Source organism: Palaemon carinicauda, chromosome 25, assembly GCF_036898095.1.
Source record: "Palaemon carinicauda isolate YSFRI2023 chromosome 25, ASM3689809v2, whole genome shotgun sequence".
In the NCBI taxonomy this organism is placed as follows: domain Eukaryota; kingdom Metazoa; phylum Arthropoda; class Malacostraca; order Decapoda; family Palaemonidae; genus Palaemon; species Palaemon carinicauda.
Window position 1 is genome coordinate 21,454,598 of NC_090749.1, and position 26,199 is coordinate 21,480,796.

At 41.3% G+C, this 26,199-nt stretch overlaps 1 protein-coding gene across 1 annotated transcript; it reads left to right on the top strand.

Annotated features, from left to right (window-relative positions):
• Window positions 1-17,264: 17,264 nt before the first annotated feature.
• LOC137618912 (zinc finger protein 501-like) lies at window positions 17,265-21,733 on the top strand. Its single transcript, XM_068349116.1, has 2 exons — window positions 17,265-17,497; window positions 21,016-21,733. Exons 1-2 carry the CDS (start codon window positions 17,265-17,267, stop codon window positions 21,731-21,733), a joined length of 951 nt encoding a protein of 316 aa, XP_068205217.1.
• Window positions 21,734-26,199: the final 4,466 nt, after the last annotated feature.

The following is a 26,199-nucleotide window of genomic DNA, read 5'->3' on the forward strand; positions in this document are numbered from 1 at the left end:
GCTAAGTGTAACCCTATTTTTACAAGCCATTAATGGGATATCCGCTGTCATTCGCCAAGATATTCTCTCAACATTATTTGTAGATAATCTCTCCATATCATTTGCTGGTTCTAGAATGTCGATGGTTGAGAGAAAACTACAACACTCAATTGACAATATTATTCAATGGGCCGATATGAATGGATTTAAGATTTTGACAAGCAAAACTATTGTTGTTTATTTCTGTCATATCCAGGAAGTACATCCAGACCCAGAGGTATACATCAAAGGTCTATGGATCCCATGTGTCAGTGAAGCTAGATTTTTAGGATTGATATTTTATTGCAGGCTTACATGGATTCTTCACTTGAAAGGCTTAAGAGTAAAATGTGTGCAGACTGAATCTTTTAAAAGTTTTGTCTCATACATCATGAGGGACAGACGGCAAAACTTTTCAAGTTATACAAAGCTTTGATTTAAAAAAAGATTAGCTATGGGTGTGAAATATACTCCGCAGCCACCCCAAGCTGATTAAATATTTCAGATTCTATACACCATACAGGAGTGTTTAGAACCTCCTATACCAAGCCTCTGTGTTGAGGTTGGAGAATTACCTATAGTTCTTTACTGAAAGTCTTCTATTGTTCGGTATTGGTTTATGTTGCAAAGACCCCCTAATTCTATATGAATATATATGAAAACTTGCATAAATGTAAAAAATTATCATTAATCATGGCCAAGTATTGCAAACTTCCCAACAGGCTAAGATGGTGGAGATTGGTTGAAACATGAATTCAACAAGAATAAGTATGGGGACTTGTAATCAACTTTCGTTTCTCTTTGTGGCCTGGAAGACAAGATAAAGAATTCTGGGAAGATTAAATATAATCAGAAGCTGTATCAGATTATAAACCTTATAAGGCATTGAAGATGTATTGAGTTGCACCCAAAATCTCCTCACCCTTAGGGTTTTGGGGTAAAACATTTAATAAACAGTTGTGATATAGCAAGAAATAGTTCTTCCATTTAGGATATCACCAACCCCTCCATGGAAATGACCAGAGATATCTCTGTAAATATTTTATTGGTACTATAAGGAATATGACTGAAAGCCTGGTCTATTTTTAATATAACATGAGTATTGGGTCGTTCATAGGAAGAGAATAAGAAGTTTTGGAAAGAAGTGAAGAGAGTGGGGAAGGGTGGTTTGAGAATTGAAGAGACAGTAAAAGATGAAAGTGGAAGGTTGTTAAAAGGAGAGGAGGCAAGGAAAAAAAAGAGCATAATATTATGAAAAAATAACTGAATGTTGAGGATAATAGGGAGGCAGATATAATTGCCGCTGCAAGTGTTGAGGTGACAGTGATGGGAGATGAATAGGAGAGAGAGAGATTACAAGAGAAGTGAGGAGAGCACTAGATGAAACAAGAGTAGGAAAAGTACCTGGTATGGGTGGTGTGAGAGCTGAGATGTTGAAGGAAAGGGGGGGGGGGGGGCGACTGTACTTGAATGGATGGTGAGATTGTTTAATGCGTGTTTTTTTTTTTTTTTTTTTGTCAATGGTACCAGTAGATTGGGTTTGTGCATGTATTGTACAACTATATAAGGGTAAGGGAGATGTGCATGAGTGTTGTAATTCATGGGGTATTAGTGGGTTGAGTGTAGTTGGAAAAGTGAATGGTAGAGTATTAATTAGTATGATCAAGCATAAAACAGGATGGAATCTTAGAAGTACAGGTTGGTTTTAGAAGAGGTAGGGATGTATGAATCAGATTTTTACAGTAAGGCAAATATGCGAGAAATATTTATCAAAAGGCAAGGAGGTGTATGTTGCGTTTATGGATCTGGAGAAAGCGTATGATAGAGTTGATAGGGAAGCGATGTGGAAGGTGATGAGGTTATATGGAATTGGTGGAAGGTTGTTACAAGCAGTGAAGAGTTACTATAAAGGCAGTAAAGCATTTTCTAGGATAGGAAATAAAGTGAGCGAGTGGTTTCCAATGAGAATGGGGCTGAGACAGGGATTTGTGATGTTGCCATGGTTGTTCAATTTGCTTGTTGATGGAATGGTGAGAGATATGAATACTCGAGTGCATGGTCGAGGTGGGAAACTGATAAACGAGTGATCATGAGTAGGAGGTAAAGCAGTTGTTGTTTGCGTATGATACTGTACTGGTTGCAAACTCTGAGGAGAAGCTTGGATGATTAGTGACAGAGTTTGGAAGAGTATTTGAGTGAAGGAAGTTGAGAGTTCATGTGGGTAAGAATAAGGTTATGAGATGCATGAGAAGGGAGGGTGGTGCTAGGTTGAATGTCTTGTTGAATGGAGAGTTACTTGGGGAAGTAGATCAGTTTAAGCACTTGTGGTCTTTTGTTACTGGAAATAGTGAAGTGGAAGCAGATGTACATCAGAGAGTGGTTGAAGGATGTAAAGTGTTGGGGGTAGTGAAGGGATTGGTAAAGAATATAGGGTTAGGAATGAATGTGAAGAGAGTTCTGTATGGGACAGTGATTGTACCAACTGTGATGTATAGATTAGAATTGTGGGGAATGAAAGTTACAGAGACAGAAATTGAATGTGTTCAAGATGATGTGTCTGAGGAGTACTGCTTGTGTATCTCGATTAGATAGGATTAGGAACGAAGTATTGAGGGTGAGAATGGATGTAAGAAAATATTTAGTAGCTAGGAGTGGATATGAATGTGTTGAGGTGGTTTGGCCATGTAGAGAGAATGAAGAGTGGCTGTCTGCTGAAGAAAGTGATGAATGCAAGAGTTGATGGGAGAAGTACAAGATGAAGGCCAAGGTTTGGTTGGATGGATGGAGTGAAGAAAGCTCTGGGTGATAGGAGGATAGATGTGAGAGAGGCAAAAGAGCGTGTTAGAAAGAGGAATGAATAGCGAATGATTGTGATGCAGTCCCGGTAGGCCCAGCTGCTTCCTCTGGTCGCCTTGGTGACCGCTGAGGTAGCAGTAGTGGATTTGGCACATGAAACTTTATTGTGGTGGGTAACAGAGGAGGGTGGGCGGTGGCACCCTAGCAGGACCAACCAAACTCGGCTGAATCCATCATCAGGTTGGGAGGAGCAAAGAGAGGAAAAGTCTCAATTTTGTGGCATTTTCATGTTGGTTATCCCCTAAAATTGGGGAAAGGTCCTTGGTAAATAGATAGGTGTTGCAGAATATAGGGAACTGATTTTTGCATATACTGATGGCTCCAAATCTGATGCTGGCGTTAGGTTTGGAGTATATAGTAATGCATTTAATTGTAGAGGTGCGCTTCCTTTAGCCTAAAGGTCTGAACTTAAGCAAAGGGCTTCTGGTATGAAAACTCTAAAATTGGGCATAAAATAAGGCATATTTTTGGGGTGATATAGCCATGGCGTTCTGGTGGAAGGTTCCTTTAGGTAGCTTTCTAAGGGATGTTTGCTACAGTGATACTCCCAGAGAATTAACCGTAGGTCTCCAAAATTCTAGCTCCTGGCGCGAGTATCCTTGATATATCTTTAAGGATATCGCATAATATCAGGGGACATATTTTTTGATACGACACATAGCAATCATCACCCCGAATAGATTTAACTCTTTGAGGGGGAAGAGTGGCAAACGAAAGGGGAGCCGTTATCAAGGTACCCGGTGGACCCCGTCCCTGTACTACTACGGCCCATCATTCCTGGTTGCATTTAAGCAGGAATAGCTGCAGATAGAGTAGATTCGGGTAGGGTCATTTTTAAGAAAGAAGGGTGGGTCCATCAGGACGATGTGGCTCTCTCACCCAAAAATATATTTTTCACTTTGTTCAAAATCCGTTTTTTGGGCTCGGCCATGTCGTCCTGATGGAAGCTTACCAGAGAATTAACTTGAAAGTATTATATCTGTGGGTTTGTACAAGTGCCTTTACTGTGAATGAGTTCCTTATGTGGTCTTCTAGACCCTTATATATGAAATTACCATTGTAGGTCATATCCACAAAGCCTGGAACTAGCTTAGGGCTTCCTGCCCCCTGCAAGGAATTTGTCGACCTCTACTATAAGGATTCAACGTTTGTATTTCCGTAAGGAAGGGAAACTATTTTGAGATTACCTGGTTGTACTTTGGAAATCATTACCATCAAGGTATCTATTTAAATAAAAATAGAAAAACTCTGGAATCTTTTATTGTAACACAGGATAAAAGTAGACACAGATACATTTTTTCTTTTTTATTTTCATAAGCAAAATAAGATATTAATGTATCATGAGAAGGAATCTAGCCTTGCATATGTAATCATCATGGTTATATATATATTTTTGACCTGTAAGGGAAGAATATACATATGTTAATTTATTTGTTAAATGCCAGTCAATAAATGTTAAGCTAATTTTGCTTAGTTTCACTTAGGTATTGGATATGCTTCAACCCTGTGTTCAAATGGTCACACGGCACTGGTGTTAAATTCTGCACCTGTATAGAACAGTCCATTAATCACCATAGTTATTTTCACTAGAGGTATTGCACTCGAAGGTGTTAACACCTATCCACCCGATACACTGTTGAGTCCCAAAACAGTCCACTGTTCATCGCAGCACTAGACGACAGGTTTTATGACACTACCTGCTGCGACCACAAAGTGTTTTATCTCGTGTACTTGCTTCGCATAATGTTTATAGAAGACTCTGGATGATTTTCACCCTGTATATGAGCGGAGCCTCTCGAAGTCCATGTGTTGAAAGAAGTTCAACGAAAAAGCAACTTTTCTTGGATCATGACCTGCGAGTGTGCTGTCAGGATCCGCTCTGCATATAAAGTAGGTGAGTTCCACCCTCAGTTGTTTTAGAGATAAATTTGATCCTGAGGTTTTGCCTCGGAAGAGCTGTCCCTCCTTGAAGTCTGAAGTTCTTCGAAGATAGACCTTAAGACACTCTACTAGGCATAGAGAGACATCTTCCTTCTGAGGGCAGATTCTCCAAGGACCCCACCTTTGGGTAGCCAGCTCGTTTTGGGGAGAAAGGTAGGATCAGGGGTAAGATTCAGTTATCCTGTTTCCGTGAACTGAATATGGCCTTCATTCCTGGATAAGGCCACTATTTCACTAACTGTAGCCCCTGAGGCTATAGCAAACAGAAATATCACTGTCTATGTTAGATCCTTTAGAGTGCAATCCTCATTGTTCATATTCTAAGCATAGTGCAAGACTTTGTCCAATGACCATTATATGGGCTTTGGAAGGATAGTAAGCTAGAAAGGAAATAGGAAAGGCACATATCTGTGTTTCCTCTCCCAGGCAATTGCTCTGACTTTCGTCAATATTAATATTTAATTTCCTTATTAGGGAAAAGACAGAGTGGAATAACTCCCATACTTAGAGCCGGAGTCAGTGAATATATACACTAACTCCTCCACATGTAGAATATTAATACTAAACAGTGATTTATAGGTGTCCCGATAATCTGAGGATTCATCAGGGTGTTGAGGGAATACTTGGCCTCATCATATTATATGGTCCCAACAATAGAATGTGAAAGGATACTCAGATTATGTTAGAAATATTTGTACTTCTGTATTGTTGTATACTGTAGTTTTACCAACTACTGTATTATACTATAGTTTTCCAACTACTGTATTGTTATATACTGTAGTTATACTGGCTACTGTATTGTTGTATACTGTAGTTTTACCGGTATACTACCGGGGTTAGGTTAGTGCCTGGCGGCACTAACTGATAGAGAGAAAGAATGGAAAGGAGGATTTCCTATTATTATGGTTTTGCACAATAATTGGAATTGTAGGAGGGCTACTTCCGCCTACTGTCTCCTTCCCAGATTGAGAGTTATAATGGAAGGGGAGAAATGTATCTGATTCTAGCTTCCATCGAGTCACAACTTTTGCCGCAGGCTCTACTGCCGGTTGCGAGGTCTGTGGATGACAGTCCAAGAGAGGACTGAAAAATACTTGACAGTATATTGGGTTTCCCAGCGTCAACCGTCAGGGCCGGCTCAGTCTCCCCCCCCCCCCCCCCCCCGGGGCACTCGCTTCCGGTTAAAGAAGGTCATAAAGGGGGAGGCAGCCGAGGAGGCAACCTAACCACCGCTAGTAGGGTTCCCGTCGCAACTTAATCAACCTGGCAAGCAGAGATTATTGTAGAATACCGGCCAAAAGAATGTTGTGTCGGCTAGCCCGACACTAAAGCACAGAGAGGTGAGGGGAAAAGGGACTTGTAGTTTGCAGGGAAGAAAGGCGGCGGCAAGCATGCTGTCTACTTTCGGCTGTAAACTAAGGAAGCATTGCTTCCTGTGCTTACGCCGTTGTGGTCGGCAGAGGAATAAGAATTCCCCTGTCGGCGACATTGTCGGCTATAAGAAATGTCGTATAGTCTACAAGGGAGAAATGGGGCGACAGGTATGCTGCCTACTTTCGGTTATAAAATAAGGATGCTTAGCTTCCCATGCCGACAACGTCGTGGGTGGCAGAGGGATTGCAATTTTCCCTGTTGGCGACATTGTCTTCAGCAAGACAAGACACCCTGAGTTACCGTCATACTTTGAAGCCGGGATACTCGGCGGCAAAGAAGATCAACGGTAAAACTATGTAAGTCAAGCCGGAGTTAACTACTCGGTGGCAATGACGAAAGGTAGTGATGCCACTTGGGATGGCGGTGCTCAGGGGGCAGAAAGGGTTTAGCCTCTTTTCTCTGAAAGAGAAACATATCGAATTATACCAATAAATTCTAAGGGAGATATATCCCCCACCGGATTAATAGGAATGATATAAGTTGTTAAACAATGGGATTTTCATTACTAACATATACAGAACGGGTTAGGCTAGCCTAACTCGGGTGGGGATCGCGACTACGATTGATACCACCAGGGTCCCAACGTATACGAAAGTAACATTACATATCTGAAGAGGAAATTTTATATGTATGCAATCTTCACTAGTATAATTTGTCTAACTAGCTAAAAGTTTCTTTATAGCTAAATACCAGGAGCGTAGCACTACTAATTAAATAATTTCCAATTATGGCGTGCGACAGTGGTCTCAAAATGGCAGCCTCCGAAGTTGGCTGGGCTCCACTTAACACACTTAAATTATACAAATTAAACTGTGAGAAGGGAGCTATAGATTATACACAGAGAATATCAAATACTCAACTTTCCAGAGGATGAAGATGCTGGAGATAGCTTGATAATAGTCCAATAAACCGTAACAACACCGAGAGAAACATGGGAGCGCACTTAGCTTAAATGCTAGAGTTGAAAGGAATGAGTAGTACAGGGAGGGGGTCAACCAGGTACCTTGGTAACGGCTCCCCTTTCGTTCGCCACTCTTCCACCTCAAAGAGTTAAATCTATTCAGGGTGAAGATTGCTCGTGTCGTATCAAAAAATACGTCCCCTGATATTTTGTGACATCCTTAAAGATATATTAAGGATACTCACGCCAGGAGTTAGAATTCTGGAGACCTACGGATAATTTTCTGGCTGTATCACTGTAGCAAATATCCCTTAGAGAGCTACCTAAAGGAACCTTCCATCAGGACGACATGGCCGAGCCCAAAAAATATGTTTGGTTTGAATGTTACACAAAAGCTACTCAACTGATTTTGACCAAACTTGCAAGTAATGACTCTATACCATTTTGGATAAGGTACATCAAAGTACAAGTACACAGCAGTACTTGGAAATTAATCTATGCTATTTTTACACAGCATTAAGAGTTTGTGTTATAATAACTGGCAACAGAATTGGGATAGTCTAGATAGAAATAAGATGAGAGTAGTACGAGACCTCTCTTTGTTTCCTCCTACTTGTCGTCTCCCCATTGTTTATACCCGTTTAACACATGAGTTTCTGATGACTAGAGAACACCAGACATATTGTGATGACTGTTTGGTGCCCTTGACAGTGAGGCATTTGTTGATACGATGCCCCACTTTTAGCACCTTAAGAAATGGATATCTGTCGTAGGCTCGAAGGGAGGATGGCAGGTTCATTCTTGCCAAGGTTCTTTGACATGATGTATCGTACAATGCTAGCAGTATTTTTAGATCTATTTCATAAGCAGGTCCTCTGAGAGCTATTTAACTTATATAAGGATATTTTTACTTTTTTTCTTTTAAATTAAATTTCCTTTTATTCCTTAATTATAACATATGATATTGGCGTCAATGACCTTAGTTGTCTACCCCGCTCTTCTCCCGCTAATTAGCGTCGGGTAGTTACACCCTGACAAAAAGCCTATCGGCTGGTTTCAGCTTCGCCAAAATAAATACTCCATAGTAAAGAGCTCCAGGTTTATATTGCTAGGAAAAATACAAATTTCCAAATTTGTCATGTTTCTTTACCTCTTTATGACACTATGACTTTTAAAATTTTAGGTGTGATTCTCGACAGCAAATTTACTTTTGAGAAACACATTAGGTCTGTGTCTTCTTCAATTGCACAGGAAAATTGGCTTATTGAGAAAGTCTTTTAACATTTTTGGTGATCAATCTATTCTGAAGAAGTGTTTTAATTCTTTCATTCTACCTTGTTTTGAGTATTGTTTTCCAGTCTGGTTTTCAGCTGCTGATTCTCATCTTAATTTGTTGGACAGGTCTATTAAATTTCTTATTCCTGATCTAGATGTTCATTTCTGTACTATTGTTCAATTTGTTCGTTATAGACTTTGCATAAGATTTTTCAATATTAAACTTACCCGATAATCATGTAGCTGTCAACTCCGTTGCCCGACAGAATTCTATGGAGGGATACGCCAGCTATCACAATACTAGAAGGGGGTGTACTTACCAGCGCCACCTGTGGCCAGGTACTCAATCATTTGTTGTTGACACCTCCTCAATTATTCCTCTGTCGTGCTTCCGGCTAGACGTTCTGGGATACGCTTATGGTCTTCGAGTTTATTCACGGATATTTGGTGAAGTATTCTCTCAGATTAACGGCTGTCGCTTTACTGGAATCCTTCTTATATTAGCTAGATAGCTTTTATATAATACTGATATAACGGTTAACGAATTTTGCTTGTTTTTGGATCACCCTTTGGCTAACTCTTTGAATACAAGATGTCTGACGTTTCGCAAGCCCCCTCCCATAGACGATGTAGGTCTTGCAATAGGCGTATTCCGAAGGCCTCGGTAGATCCTCACACCGCTTGTTCTGACTGTAGGGACAGGCCCTGTCTATTAGAAAATCGATGTGAGGAATGCGCCGGACTTTCGGAATTGGAATTTGTCCGTCTTTTAAAATATTCTTCTAAGTTAGAGAGAGGTAGAGTTAGGAGAAGTTCTTCTCACTCTTCTATGTTTTCCTCACCTCATGATCCCCTACCTTGTCCTACCCCTGTAGTGGCTACCCCCGAACCTACTGTGTGCCCTCCGCCTGATATGTCAGTTGTTTTGCGTGCTATTCAGGCTTTAGGCGATAAAGTAGAATCAGTGGTAAGTGACCATAAGTCTCTGATGGCCGAAGTTAAAGAACTGAAGGTCAAGAGTGCAGTGGGTGGAATTAGTGCCAGTGCTGTGACGAGTGCTAGTGTCGGTGCAGTGCCAAGTGCTAGTGGTGCCAGTGTGGTGCGTGAGGATTTTTCTGTGCGAGCCAGTCGTCCTCCCAGTCCGGGACCTCTTGCAAGCTCCCATGCCCAGGGGAGAAGCAATGTCGAAGGGCTTAAGGGTTCGACAGGCCTTGTTAGGCGCACAGAACTATCCTCGGTGGTTGCGGGCGTGTCTTCCTTAGACCGTCACTCCCACCTGCAGACGATTGAGCCCGTCTTATTCTCGTCCGCTGATCAACTAGCAGGGAAGAAACGTTGGTCTCAGGTCTCGAGACCGCTTAAACGTAGAGTCCAGTCCGCGAGTGCTCAGCCAGGTTGCAGTCATTGGCTCAGCTCTGACTCGCCTCAGTCATCTGTCGACTGTACTCCGCCCAAGAGGAGTAAGGTTCTGCCAAAACAGAGCCCGACTGTTAAGACTTTTCCTCAGTCTGTTATCGTTTCTGCCGATCCCAAGTGGACCCTGCTTCAGTCCATGCAAGCTCAGCTTTCGGACTTGATGCGTGAGTGTCGGGCTGAGAGTGTTGCACCTCCTCCTCCGCCTACACTCCCTCCGCCTGTTCTCGCTCCGCCTGTGCTCGCCCCGCCTGCACTTGCTCCGCCTGGTCGCAGCACCATCTGCCAGGCGTACGATGTTGAGCCACTTTCGGAGTTCGCTGTTCCCAGTGGTGTTCAGCCTCAGCCTTCTTTAAGGCAACCCTTGCTTTGGGATCAGGAGAGTTATTCCACTCTTCCTCCGCCTCCCCTTGCTGCTCCACCAGTGGTGCAACTCTCGGTTGGGGTACAACAACCTCTCCCCTCCGTGAGTCTGTCTGCTCAGCCATCGCTGCAGCGAGCTCAACCCTCCTCAAGGCAAGCTCCTCTACACCCTGGACTTGCGCCTCAGGAGCCTCAGCTTGCGAGAACTTTACCTTGTTCTGCGCAGCCTCAACCTCATCATGCTCCGCTCATCTCACAGGAACAGGAACGGACTACTCCGCCTCCGTCCTCCGCTCAGCTTGTGCAATCCTTGGGTTCAACCTCTCTTGCTAGGAGTCAACCTCCTTCACCCATGCGCCTGCCTTCTGCTTCGTCTGTTGTTCAGCCTTTGCAGTCTGAGCCTCAGGTTTTCCCTCAACAGTCACTGGAAGAGGAAACCACTGTTATTGTTCCTACCCGTTCTGACTCTGCGGTTCAGCATTCTGGTCCGATCGCTTCGCTACCCTCTGCTGATGAGGTGTCGGATGATGAGGAGGCACACCTTGATCCCTCATCAGACGTGGACGAATCTAAGCTTTCTCCACCGTCGATTGATTTTCGTAAGGTCTTGGCTCTACTCAGGGAGATTTACCCAGACCACTTCGTCTCTGCTATTCCCCGCTCTCCACCATCTGAGTTTTCGCTGGGCGTACAACAAGCTAAGTCCAACTATACTAAGCTTGTCCTAGCTAGATCCTCCAAGAGGGCTTTAAGGATCTTAGGGGAGTGGCTGCAGTCTAAACAACACCTTGGCAAGACTTCCTTCATGTTCCCTCCAACGAAGCTCGCTTCGAAAGCTAGCGTTTGGTATGCCACAGGGGAAGCACCAGGCTTAGGAGTACCTGCCTCTGCCCAGGCTGACTTCTCAAGTCTGGTGGACTCGCCTCGGAGAACTGCTATGAGACGCTCGAAGGTTTGTTGGACCTTCTCAGACCTGGATCATTTACTGAAAGGGTTGTTCAGAGCATTTGAAATGTTCAACTTTCTCGACTGGTGCCTGGGGGCCCTCAGCAAGAAAACCTCTCCTGCGGACAAAGATTCTGCCATGCTTTTAATGTCCTGCATGGATAAGGCCATCAGAGATGGATCGGGTGAGCTAGCGTCGTTATTTGTATCAGGGGTGTTGAAGAAAAGGGAACAACTGTGTACCTTCCTTTCCGCCAGCATTACACCTTGCCAACGGTCACAACTCCTTTTTGCTCCACTCTCAAAGTTCCTCTTTCCCGAGGAGCTAGTTAAGGACTTGTCTGCTGCCCTGATACAAAAGGACACGCACGATCTTGTAGCCTCATCGGCTCGTAAGTCTAAGGTTGCCACCTCAGTCCCCAAGACTTATCGCTCCCCAGTGGCTGATACCCCGGCTACGAGGTTCATACCGCCCTTTCGTGGTAGAGCCCCCAGCCGAGGAAGCTCCCGTCCAGACTCTCACAGGAGCAAGTCTAGGAAAGGATCCAGGACATCTAAGGGAAAGAACTGACTCTCAGATTCTCCAGACAACAGTAGGAGCCAGACTCAAGATCTTCTGGCGAGCCTGGGAGAAGAGAGGTGCAGACGCACAGTCTGTCAGTTGGCTGAGGTACGGTTACAGGATTCCATTCTGCCTCAAACCACCTCTGACCACATCGCCCATCAACCTCTCTCCCAACTACAAAGAAGAGGACAAGAGGCTAGCATTGCAACAGGAGGTGTCGCTACTTGTGCAAAAGAAGGCAGTGGTTATAGTCCGGGACCATCAATCCCCGGGCTTCTACAACCGTCTCTTTCTTGTGGCCAAGAAGACAGGAGGTTGGAGACCGGTGCTGGACGTCAGCTCTCTCAACGAGTATGTCACCAAGCAGACGTTCACGATGGAGACGACCAAGTCGGTCTTAGCAGCGGTCAGACAGGAGGACTGGATGGTCTCGTTGGACTTGAAAGATGCATACTTTCACGTTCCCATTCATCCAGACTCCCAACCTTTCCTGAGATTCGTTTTCGGAAAGGTTGTCTATCAGTTCCAAGCCCTGTGTTTTGGCCTAAGCACAGCTCCTATGGTCTTTACTCATCTGATGAGGAATGTAGCGAAATTCCTACACTTATCGAACATCAGAGCCTCCCTCTACCTAGACGACTGGCTGTTGAGAGCCTCCACGATTCGTCGTTGTCTGGAGAACCTCAATTGGACTTTAGACTTAATCAGAGACCTAGGTCTATTAGTCAATATAGAGAAATCTCAACTCATTCCCTCCCAATCCATTGTGTACCTGGGAATGGAGATTCAGAGTCAGGATTTTCGGGCTTTTCCATCGGCCCCCAGGATAAACCAAGCCCTAGAGTGCATCATGAGCATGCTGAAGAGGAGCAATTGCTCAGTGAGACAGTGGATGAGTCTCACAGGGACCCTCTCATCACTGGCCCTGTTTGTCGAGCTAGGAAGACTCCACCTCCGCCCTCTTCAATTCCATCTTGCTGCTCATTGGGACAAGGGCTCGACTCTAGAAGCAGTCTCTATCCCTATCAACCAAGAGATGAAGACCACTCTCCTGTGGTGGAAGCACAATCTCCTTCTCAAGGAGGGTCTATCATTGGCCATCCAGACCCCCAATCTTCATCTCTTCTCAGATGCATCGGACTCGGGCTGGGGTGCGACCTTGGACGGACGGGAATGCTCAGGAGTATGGAACAAGGAACAAGGATTACTCCACATCAACTGCAAGGAACTGTTAGCAGTTCATCTAGCCCTGTTGAACTTCAAGTCCCTCCTGCTAGGCAAAGTGGTGGAGGTGAATTCAGACAACACCACAGCCTTGGCTTACATCTCCAAGCAAGGAGGGACCCATTCGAGGAGCCTTTACGAGATCGCAAGGGACCTCCTCATTTGGTCAAGAGGTCTAAACCTCACTCTGGTCACGAGGTTCATCCAGGGCGATATGAATGTTTCAGCGGATCGCCTCAGCAGAAGGAATCAGGTCATTCCCACGGAATGGACCCTCCACAAGAGTGTGTGCAACAGACTTTGGACCTTGTGGGGTCAACCTACCATAGATCTGTTTGCCACCTCCATAACCAAGAGACTTCCGCTTTATTGTTCCCCTGTTCCAGACCCTGCAGCGGTTCATGTGGATGCTTTTCTTCTGAACTGGTCCCATCTCGACCTGTACGCATTCCCTCCGTTCAAGATAATAAACAAAGTTCTGCAGAAATTCGTCTCGCACGAAGGGACACGGCTGACGCTGGTTGCTCCCCTTTGGCCTGCAAGAGAATGGTACACAGAGGTACTTCAATGGCTAGTCGACTTCCCCAGGACTCTACCTCTAAGAGTGGACCTTCTACGTCAACCACACGTAGACAGGTTGCACCCAAACCTCCACGCTCTTCGGCTGACTGCCTTCAGACTGTCGAAAGATTCGCTAGAGCTAGAGGCTTTTCGAAGGAGGCAGCCAGTGCGATTGCCAGAGCTAGAAGAGTTTCCACTCGTAGAGTCTACCAGTCTAAGTGGGAGGTCTTCCGAAGCTGGTGTAGAGCCAATTCAATATCCTCTACCAATACCTCTGTGATCCAAATAGCTGACTTCCTTCTACATCTTAGGAATGAGAGATCCCTTTCAACACCTACGATTAAAGGATATAGGAGCATGTTGGCCTCAGTTCTCCGCCACAGAGGTTTGGACCTGTCTTCCAACAAGGACCTTCAAGACATTCTCAAGTCTTTTGAGACGTCTAAAGAACGTCGTCTTTCCACTCCAGGCTGGAATCTAGACGTAGTCTTAAGGTTCCTTATGGCATCTAGGTTCGAACCTCTCCAGTCAGCTTCCTTCAAGGATCTTACCCTCAAGACTGCTTTTCTCGTTTGCCTTGCAACAGCTAAGAGAGTCAGTGAGGTTCATGCCTTCAGCAAGAACATTGGTTTCACAACCGAATCTGCAACATGTTCTTTTCAGCTTGGATTCCTAGCAAAGAACGAGCTTCCTTCACGTCCTTGGCCTAGATCGTTCGAAATACCTAGCCTCTCCAACATGGTAGGTAACGAACTAGAGAGAGTTCTTTGCCCTGTCAGAGCTCTCAAATATTATCTGAAGAGGTCTAAACCTATTCGAGGACAGTCAGAAGCCTTATGGTGTGCCATCAAGAAACCCTCGAGACCCATGTCCAAGAATGGGCTTTCTTACTATATAAGGCTTCTGATCAGAGAAGCACATTCTCACTTAAAGGAGGAAGACCTTGCATTGCTGAAGGTAAGGACCCACGAAGTAAGAGCTGTAGCTACTTCGTTGGCCTTTAATAAAAACCGTTCTCTGCAGAGCATAATGGATGCAACCTATTGGAGGAGCAAGTCAGTGTTTGCATCATTTTATCTGAAAGATGTCCAGTCTCTTTACGAGAACTGCTACACCCTGGGACCATTCGTAGCAGCGAGTGCAGTAGTAGGTGAGGGCTCAGCCACTACATTCCCTTAATCCCATAACCTTTTTTAACCTTTCTCTTGAATACTTTTATTGTTGTTTTTTATGGTTGTTACGGTAGGCTAAGAAGCCTTCCGCATCCTTGGATTTGGCGGGTGGTCTATTCATTCTTGAGAAGCGCCTGTGTTAAAGGTTTGGTAGAGGTCCTTTAGTAGGGGTTGCAACCCCGTGTACTTTGGCACCTTTGGGTTGATTCAGCCTCCAAGAGGAACGCTGCGCTCAGTAAGGAAGACGAACTTTAAATAAAGAGGCAGAGTAACGGTTCTATTCGACTTCCTTACCAGGTACTTATTATTTCATTGTTATTTGAGATAACTGTTATATGAAATATGGGATACTTAGCTATCCTTTAATCTTGTACACTGGTTTTCACCCACCTCCCTGGGTGTGAATCAGCTACATGATTATCGGGTAAGTTTAATATTGAAAAATGTTATTTTTATTAATAAAATAAATTTTTGAATATACTTACCCGATAATCATGATTTAATCGACCCTCCCTTTCCTCCCCAGAGAGAACCAGTGGACCGAGGAATAATTGAGGAGGTGTCAACAACAAATGATTGAGTACCTGGCCACAGGTGGCGCTGGTAAGTACACCCCCTTCTAGTATTGTGATAGCTGGCGTATCCCTCCATAGAATTCTGTCGGGCAACGGAGTTGACAGCTACATGATTATCGGGTAAGTATATTCAAAAATTTATTTTATTAATAAAAATAACATTTTTCATAATTCTGACCATCCTTTACAATCAGATCTTCCTGGATAGTAGCACCCTGTTCATAATACTAGGTATGCAGTTAGTTCTAATAGTCAGGCCTTCTCCATAATGAGGTTCAATACCTCACAGTATTGTAGAAGCTTTATTCTAGCTGTGTCTAAGTTGTGGAATGATCTTCCAAATCGAGTAGTTGAATTGGTAGAACTTCAATAGTTCAAACTTACAGCAAAAGTTTTTATGTTTAACAGGCTGACATAAGCCTCTTTTTATGGATTTATATGAAAGATCTGTTTTAATATTGTTACTATTCTTGAAATATTTTATTGTTTTAATGTTGTTACTGTTCTTGAAATATGTTATTTTATTTTTTTATTACTTTTCATATAGTCTATTCATTTCCTTACTCTCTTTCCTCACTGTGCTATTTTTTTATTGGTGGAGCTCGTGGGCTTATAGCCTCCTGTTTTTCCAACTAGGGACGCAGATTAGCTCGTAGTTATAATGATAATAATAATAATAATAATAATGATAATAATAGTGATATCCCGTCGCAATAGCTCCAACTGGTTTACTCAGTTTCCCTGGTCCTTCCAGGGCTAAGGACCATTCCTAAAGTCCCCCTCGATGTCCCGGCAGCGGAAATGGTGTATGGTGACTCGTTGGTCGTCCCTGCTGAATGTTTTGCATTTGCACTTCCTATGACAATCTCCAGTACATACTATCTCACGTTGTTGGAAAATTTACACCTTGCTGTCAGATATACGAGCCCCCCAGTCAAAGAACTCACACCGAAAGATTTAAACACTGAAATACATGTCTTTTTGCACACCGACACAAGCAAGCCACTGCCGAAGGGCCCTTTCCTCATTATCCGTTGCAAACTGGCGCCTTTGCTAATTAACATTCATGGCAAAGGCTGGATCTTCATTTTTTTATTTGGATTTGGGTTGGTACAATTCATGTATGACCCAGGGCCTATCACTTTCTCTTATTATAAACAGATAAGGGGGAATAGTGGCCTCTGTTTGCTTCTCCACAGATCTGGACTGGAATACATCTAGGGAAGTTACAGGGCCTTCCAGATTTGGTTTCAAGGGGACTTCCAACCATCTAATCATTGAGTCTCCCAAATTAAAGTACTCAGGTTTTTATAGATAGGACAAATACAAATTACTTGAAAAATTTGTCATTTTATTTCAGAGAATTCTAACAATTTAATTTTCCCCTACTCCAATTTTAGGTGTTCTCTGTTATTTGAGACTTTTCATACCAAAGGAAATAAGCATCCACTGGCTGTGACAAGACTGTGTAAACTACTGAAGATATCTGCAAAAGAGACAGGACTGGGAAAAAGGAAGAAGAAAAGATACAGGATTGGGAAAAAAGGAAGAAAAAGAAAAAAAAGAGACATAGGACTAGGAAAAGGAAAGAATGGTCTGTGTTGGTTCTTGTTGTATGGCTTTGATGTAAAAAATAGGGAGTTTAGTGTTAACTTTATCTTTGGACACTGTTGTGGATGATATTGCAGAGGATGTCATCCAGTGATTGGGAGAGGATGAGGAACTCTGAATCATTAGAATTTCCAGTGAAAATTGAAATGGGAGAATCATTTTCACACATTGCAGTTAATTTGGAAAATAATGATGTGGTTGACATTTTCGGGCTCTTTGAAGATGTCTCTTTTCATAGATCCAGACATGGAATTCAAATCAGAGCCAGAATTTAAAGCAGAGCCAGAAATAGAATTCAAAGTAGAGTCAGAAATAGAAGAATTCGAAGCAGAGCAGGAATAGAATTCAAAGCAGAGTCAGAAATAGAATTTAAAGCAGAGCCAGAAATATTTGAGTCAAGTGAAAGTGACATGAAATATTCTTTGGACTCTGATGCATCAGTGAGTGAGGAGGATTTACAAATCAGAAAAAGGGAAGTCGATAAAGAGGAGGAGGAGATTGTAAGGACAGGTGTGAAAGAGGAATGTGACATACAGTTGGGATCCAGTAAGAAAGAGGACAAAGGAAAGGGAAGAGGAAGAGGGAAAGAATGTTTGCAGAATAAGGAGGAACATATTGAAAACAGTGGCTTTGAAAAACCTTTGTAAAAAAAGCGATTCTAAATCTCACACATGTTGGTATGATGTTGGGTGGGAATTATGAAGAAAAACAATTTATTGGAGTTTTTAAACCCTCCAACACTCACAAGCTAATTCACACCGGAGGCCATTTCAGAGACAAAGAATGTGGCAAAACAGTTCCTAACGAAATTGGTCTTAACCCTGGATAGGTACGATGGGTCGTTTGCGACCCCGAGCGTCAAAAAAAAACAGGTTTTTCTCACGTGACTCACCCCCGTGACTGAATTTGTGGGTGATCGACCTGCAGGAGGTGTCTCCCCTACACGCTCTAGTAGTGTCCAGATGTGCATTGCTGTAGCTGTACTCCTTCCCCGATTTCTGAGACGCGTCGGGGTCGTTCGCGACCGAGTTTACCCTTCTAAGGTAGTTTGCATAATTATCAAAGTTATTACGTATTATGAAATTGTCGTAGAATGGTGCAACTTGTATAGGTTATCAGTTGTGGAAAGTGTTGGTGGATTGTTTGGCTACCATGTGCATGATTTTTTTTTTAGTTAAAATGTCGTTCATCACCACGAGGACCATTTTACCGCTAGTGGCCCTTTTTCATTTTTTTTCATTTTTTTGCCAAGTCATTTTTCCGTAAGATATTGCCAAATAGGGTCGTAAAACTTTTGCTTGTTTAGTGTTGGAAAGTGTGTCTAGATGATCTGGCTACCCATGCATGACTTTGTTTTTGTCAGATACGACGTAGTTATTGGTATATTGGGTATTTAACTGCGGTTACCAATTTCTGTTTTTTTTCAATATTTGTAAAAATTACTACGTAGTAAGGAATTGCCGTATATTATTCATTTTTTTTTCATGTTTATGTGTTAGAAAGTGTGCCTTGATGATTGGGCTAACACGTGCATGTCTTTTTTTTTATCAGAGATGCCGTATATTAGAATGTCGGGCATTTTACCGCGAGTGTCCCTTTTTCATTTTTTTTAATTTTTGTGCCAAGTCATTTTTCCGTAAGATATTGCGAAATAGTGTCGTAAAACTTTTGCTTTTTTAGTGTTGGAAAGTGTTTCTAGATGATCTGGCTACCCATGCGTGATTTTGTTTTTGTCAGATACGACGTAGTTATTGGTATATTGGGTATTTAACTGCGGTTGCCAATTTCTGTTTATTTTCAATATTTGTAAAAATTTACTACGTAGTAAGGAATTGCCGTATATTATTGATTTTTTTTTCATGTTTATGTGTTAGAAAGTGTGCCTTGATGGTTGGGCTAACACGTGCATGTCTTTTTTTTTATCTGAGATGCCGTATATTAGAATGTTGGGCATTTTTCCGCGAGTGCCCCTTTTTATTTGTTTTGCATTTTTTTGCTTAGTCATGTTACCGTAAGGAATTGGCAAGTAGTGTCGCAAAACTTATATTTTTATAGTGTTGGAAAGTGTTTCTAGATGATCTGGCTACCCATGCCTATTTTTTTTTAGCCAGATATGGCGTATATATAAGTATGTGTTCGATTTTCCTGTGATTGCCATTTTTTCGTTTTTTCCCATTTCTTTCAAAATTACTACGTACTAAGGAACTATCACAGAGTAATATTTCATTTATATGTTTATTTGTCGGAAAATGTGCCTTGATGGTTTGCCTAGCACGTGGCTGAAATTTTTTTTCTTCTGAAATGCCGTATATTAGAATGGCCTTTTTTCCACGAGTGCCCCTTTTTATTTGTTTTGCATTTTTTTGCTTAGTCATGTTACCGTAAGGAATTGGCAAGTAGTGTCGCAAAACTTATAATTTTATAGTGTTGGAAAGTGTTTCTAGATGATCTGGCTACCCATGCCTATCTTCTTTTTTTAGCCAGATATGGCGTATATATAGGTATGTGTTCGATTTTCCTGTGATTGCCATTTTTTCGTTTTTTCCCATTTCTTTCAAAATTACTACGTACTAAGGAACTATCACAGAGTAATTATTCATTTAGATGTTTATTTGTCGGAAAATGTGCCTTGATGGTTTGCCTAGCACGTGGCTGAATTTTTTTTTTTCTGAAATGCCGTATATTAGAATGTTAGCCATTTTTCCGCGAGTGCCCCTTTTTATTTGTTTTGCATTTTTTGCTTAGTCATGTTACCGTAAGGAATTGGCAAGTAGTGTCGCAAAACTTATATTTTTATAGTGTTGGAAAGTGTTTCTAGATGATCTGGCTACCCATGCCTATCTTTTTTTTAGCCAGATATGGCGTATATATAGGTATGTGTTCGATTTTCCGGTGATTGCCATTTTTTCGTTTTTTCCCAATTCTTTCAAAATTACTACGTACTAAGGAACTATCACAGAGTAATGATTCCTCTAGATGTTTATTTGTCGGAAAATTTTGTTTACTTTTTTTTTTGATTGAATATCATCAATTTTTTTTAGCTAAAATATTATATTGTTTTACATTTTTTTTTTCGATTTTATTTCCCTTCAAAAAAATTTTTTTGGGTCAGAATTTTAATTTTATAGTCGTAAAATAATCGTCAATTATCCAGCAACCCACCATACAATTTTTATGCCTATCCAATAATAATTAGATTAGTAAATAACACCTTGAAATTGACATACCCTTCCTACATTTCAAGTGGCAGATTAGGGAGTCTGAGTCAGTGTGGTTGGAGGCCATTTTGTGGACATATCCGAAGCGTAAGCTGCCTTATCTATATATATTCTTGTTCCCTATAGAATTTGTGATATTTTGGTATATTTTTACCTGCATAAATATCATATTATATATTAAATATATGTATTTTTTTACGAAATTTCTAAGTACTCAAAAAATTACCTTTAGATATGGCCCCTGATATAAATGTAATTTACAAAATAATGAAGATTTTTTTACATATTTCTATTTTAGGATAACAGATGTTTATTCCCTAAAAAAATTAGCCACTTCCTATTTCATTTGGGTACCCAAAAAAATTCATGAAATTTGGACAAATTTTTTTGGCCAAAAAAAGTTACCCTTTTTTTCTCATTTCAGATCTTCACCTCCATGGGTCTGACTTCATCCAAAATACATCAAGATGTGTCCTAAACATTCAAGAATCAATTCCTAAAAGGAATTGTGTATATATGTATAAACTTTTTTTTTATGAATTTTTATGTCAGGTCTTTTTTTTCTACTTAATTTTTTAAAATATTTATAATAAATAGTTTTTCTGCAGATGAGTAGTATTTATCTTTACAGTTGTTTTAAGCATTCATTGAAGTTTTTTTTGGCAAAAGAAAAAAGGAGGTTACTGCAAAAACTGATTTTTCAAGAATATTTTTTGGCGTCGGGGTCGTTCGCGTCCGAGTATACCCTTAAAGGGGTGTCCGAGGAGCGTACCTATCCAGGGTTAAAGCACACTACGGGACTCACAGTGGGAGGCGGTCATTCAATTATAGTGAATGTGGCTAAGGATTTTTTCAGAAAAAGGATCTCAATACATTTGAGAACGCACATTGGGGAGAAGCCATTTAAGTGCGGTGTCTGTGACAAAGCATTTTTTCAGTAAAGTCAACTTACAACGCATCATAAAATTCATACTGGGGAGAAGCCATTTAAGTGCAATTTTTATAACAAAGCATTTTCTCAGAGAGGTCATCTAACACAGCATCATAAAATTCATACTGGGGAGAAGCCATTTAAATTCAGCTTCTGTGACAAAGCATTTTCTCAGAAAAACAATCTTACAGAGCATCATAGAATTCATACTGGGGAGAAGCCATTTAAGTGCAATTTCTGTAACAAAGCCTTTTCTCAGAGACATCATCTTATACAGCATCATAGAATTCATACTGGGGAGAAGACATTTAAATGCAGCTTTTGTGACTTAGCATTTTCTCGGAAAGACAGCCTTACAGAGCATCATAAGATTCATACTGGGGAGAAGCCTTTAAAATGCAGTTTCTGTGACAAAGCATTTTCTCAGAGACATCTACTCAGAAAGCATTATAGAATTCATACTGGGAAGAAGCCATTCAAGTGCAGTTTCTGCAACAAAGCCTTTTCTCAGAGTCAAAATCTTGCAGAGCATCATAGAATTCATACTGGGGAGAAGCCGTTTAAATGCAGTTTCTGTGACAAAACATTTTCTCAGAAACGCAGTCTTACAGAGCATCGTAGCATTCATACTAAGGAGAAGCCATTTAGATGCAGTTTCTGTAATAAGGCTTTTAACAGGAAATCACATGTGAAAAGTCATGTAAAGATTTGTGCCAAAGAAAATTTGTAAGGAATTGGGGAAGTCAGGTTCTTTTGAAAAGAGGAGAATGCCGTTACAAAGTGATTAAATTATCATACTTACTAGACTCTAGTTGTACTCTCTGTTGTTAGTTTAATCACCTGGAATTGAGTCAGTTCCTTTGCAAATTATTTTTTATGGGGCGTTTACAATCAAGTTGAATGGAATTTTGATCAAGTAAGAGAAACATGGTTGATTGAATGGGATCTTTCTTGGTGATGTTCAGCTGCTTGTGATGTTGTCATCTTTAGTTAACTAGTTATGCACCTCCTCGTTATACAGTATACAACAAAACTGGGGATACCTGAATTCAGTGATTATCGTTTGAAATACACTAACTGGCAGCTTTCACATTCTTCACATTTCTAATGAGACTAGGTTCCTGGGACAATGCATTTTGAAACTTTGCTCAATGGAAGATACTGTTCACTAAGCATTATTTTTGAGAATTTGTTATTTTTTCATCAAAATATCATCTAGATCATTATGGAAAATTAACCCAATAACCTTTAATTATGATAAAAATAGAAAAAATAAAAAATACTCAATATGGCTGACTTTTTAGGCACCATAGTTATATATTTAATGTAAAGAATGTATTGGAGATGTAGTTGTGGGTGAGGTCTAACCGGACATCAACTGGCAATCTCGCGGTAGCACTCTCAAAAGCAAATCATCTGTTAAATATGGTTAGAGCTACTCAACTACTATAGGATAACTGTAACTCTAGTTAAGCTTATTTCACCAGACTCTCTATAAAATATTGATATAACCAATCTTCGTAACATCAACGAAACAACTATTTGTAGAAGGCTAAATGATACAGTGAAGGAGAAAAATTTAAAAACCATCCTAGAAGGTGAGAGACCCCACTGCTGCACAACAGCATCTCATAACCTGCCTGTAAACAAGCTACCATCTATACTGATCAATCTTTAAATCTTGAATTGATTGACAAAATAGGTAAGATCAATCTTGCTGTAGGCTCGGTGTTATGCCATGGAATGTTAGAATACCGTTTCGAGTGAACTTTCATTTTACATTTGGTTAAATCTGACTTCCGTCTCTTAAACCAGACTTATTTTAGAATACCAAAGACAATATTCTTCCATACAGTGCATGGACAAGGTATAATTATGCATAGCTTCAATTTTGCAAGGATAAGCTTATCAGTTCTCAGAAAACTCTTGCACTCAATGACAAAATCTTAAAAATAGTGCTCTATAAACTCGTACTTTTTATTGGTAAGGAATAAATTGTTTGTTCCTGCACTATATACAAGCCTTACGCACTTTACATAGGAGTACTATTCCGGTGATAGCTGAAACCAGCCGTTAAAGCCATAGCAAGGTGTAACTACCCTCTGCTAGTTAGCAGAGGTCGGGGCGTGGTAGCAAGGGTAGAGAAACCTACACTCTCACACAAGCACTACTAAACAATGGTCACTATTTTATTTCAGCTCAGCAGCGACGTAGTCTTACTCTCCCATTAGAGCCTCTTAACCAGATTACAATTAAGAGGAACAGGCTTAAAAGTTTTTAAGAATTCTTATTTTCTTTTAGATCAGTGGTTCCCAAACTATCTTACCTGACGCCCCCTTTTAGCTTCCTTTAGACCCGTACGCCCCCACTCCTCGCTTTTTTTTTATATGAAATGATTCTTACATTATTTCTTAGCATTGTACAGGAAAACAGATTTCTGTTTGTATTACATTTTAATAATGAAAGCCACTCAAAAAATAATAGTACATTTCAGTAACTAAAAACTAAACAGTTGGTTCAAAGTAAGCAAAAAAAAAAGTTTGAACATTAGCAAATTGGTAAAATTGAGTTGCAATTTTAGGAATAGATAATTTGAAAACATGGCATATAATATTTGGAAATACTTATGAGACTGAGGCACAATTTCTGGTCAAATTTAGTGAGATGGATGTATGTATGTGATGACAGATATTTGTTCTTTTAATTATTTCATTATTAAACAAGTAATTTCGAGCAGATGACTTCACGCCCCCCTTGTTTCGTCCTCACGCCCCCCCCCCCTAGTGGGGAGCGCCCCCCAGTTTGGGAACCACTGTTTTAGATGGTGACCAAGACTTCCCTCTTGTGTGAACTCCGTTGCTTCCCTTAGGGCAATATGGACGAATGAACGTTCTCTTAGCGAAGCAATGGTGCCCACCTCTGAGGGAAGTCTCTTCAATTCTGCTTTTGGCAACTCCTACCTTCCTTTTAGGCTCTCAGACCTCCCCCTAAGGAATGGTTCTGAGAGTGTTATAGTTTACTGCAGAACTCTGCTTCTGCTCACCTTTATTGCTGCAGCTTCAGCGTAGGAATGAGAGCAGTGCCAGACTAGTTCCCTAAAGCATTTTCCTGTGGGGATGATCACTTTGCGGTGAACCTAGAAACTTTCTTCAGGCGGCACTCGGTGGCCTCCACCAACCAGTGTCCAGCATTCTTCCCGTTTGCGGGGAGAGTTGCCAACAGCAACAACTCGGGTTTGTCGCCTTTTCCACCCGTGGGAGAGAGACTGCCTTCACCTGGATGGTTTCTCCCTTGGGGGACTCCTCTGGTTGGCATTGGATTCGTCCATGCCCCACTCTTGCTCTTTGGAGCAAATTCCTTAGGAGCTCGGTAACGAGAGTGTTAGGTAACTGCTTGCTGTTCCTGTTCATCGCCGCTGTACCATTAGGGTACAAAAGGAGTCTCGTTTTACAACTTCCCTTTGGGATCTTTACCAGTCGTTGATAACTGCAGACAACTTGTGACCGCCGCCTCTGCTATCGACAAGTCTCGTAGGCCTTAACTCTTCAGGCTTATTGCCTACATTGTGCCTTTGGACACAACGAAACTCTTAGAGCTTTGAGAGGCCAAGTCCTTCAGGATCTGTGCCTCTGGGTTTCAATCTCTTATAAGGAAGACATGGCTGTTCTTCAAGTCCAGTGTTTCGGGACATGCGAGACTAGGCTTTTTCAAGGAAAACTCCCTTCCCTGAGCAGGTGTACACACACCTACAGGCATTTGTAAACGCCCCATAAAGGCTGAAACAAACTCTTTTGGTTGCGTATGCTCACTCTATAAGACAAAACCTCAGGGTTTTTGGCGCAAATGCAATTTACTACTGATCGCTTGTAGTTGCAACAAGTCTTTGACGCTAAGTTTCGTGAAATGTAATCCTTGGAGGTCACTTTCTCTTGCTTATTTTCCCTACAGAAAGGGGCTCAAACAGGGAAAATAGCCCAGAGAGCAAAGGAAATAAAAAAAAACTACAAGTTCAAAAACAATAACATCATTAAAATATTTTTTTTTTCATATATAGATTATAAAAACTTGAAAATAAAAAGAGGATAAAAACTTCAAAATAACAAGAGGATAAAAACTTCAAAATAACAAGAGGAAGAGAAACAAGATAGAATAGCATGCCTGAGTGTACCCTCAAGCAAGAGATCTCTAACTCAAGACAGTGGAAGACCATGTACAGATGCTATGACACTACCCAAGTCTAGAGAACAAAGATTTTATTTTGGAGTGTACTTCTAGAAGAGCTGCTTACCATAGCTAAAGAGTCTTCTACCCTTACCAAGAGGAAGTTAGCCACTGAACAATTACATTGCAGTAATTAACCTCTTGAGAGAAGAAGAAATGTTCGGTAATTTCATTGTTGTCAAGTGTATGAGGAAAGACGAGACTGTGTAGAGAATAGGTCAGACTATTCTGTGTATGAGTTGGCAAAGATGAAATGAGCCGTAACCAGAGAGAGGGATCTAATTTAGTACTGTCTGGCCAGTCAAAGGACAAAATAACTCTCTAGCAGTAATATTTCAACGGGTGGATGGTGCCTTGACCAACCGACTACCCACTAACCTTGTAAGGTTATTTTTCTACAAACGATACCAAGCAATTATCCAATTATGATGACGCTTTTCCTGCCTACATGGCAGGCAAACATTCAATACTCATATAAGTTTGATTGCTGCACTAGCTGCTTGTACTTTTCGTGGATGCACACACTCTACCGAACATGTTAACAAGGCTTTTGCTAGTCGATAATCATTTCCATAGGACAATAATATTGCAATTCATTGCACATACATTAATCCCGGGCTTAGGTTCAGGCTTGTTTTCGAACACTTACCCGGAGACAAAGAAGTTATACTTGCACAACTGCATGCGAGCAAACGATCTTTTCTGCCAACAAGGACTAAGTACCATCACACAATTAGAGCAAGTCTCGATGGTTATATTTCGTACAGGAAGTCAGGTTATGCATTACCCCCTACCTTCTCATAGCCAGACATAAGTAGTTTACCCTCGAGTAGACACTTCCTTCTTTCCAGCCAGTTCATAATTAACCTTGGGATCAGCCTTTTTATTAAAAACACTTAGTCTCTGAAATGTTGCATAAATGAATCTGTTCCTTAGGAGGACACATTCAGATCTCATGCTAGTCTTGCCGATCAG

Bases quoted from the DNA above. Each gene is read 5' to 3' on its own strand.
- LOC137618912 (XM_068349116.1), top strand. From the start codon at position 17,265: ATGAAATATTCTTTGGACTCTGATGCATCAGTGAGTGAGGAGGATTTA. The intron at 17,498-21,015 runs GTAAAAAAAGCG...TTTTCAGTAAAG, and splicing joins AGTGGCTTTGAAAAACCTTT to TCAACTTACAACGCATCATA.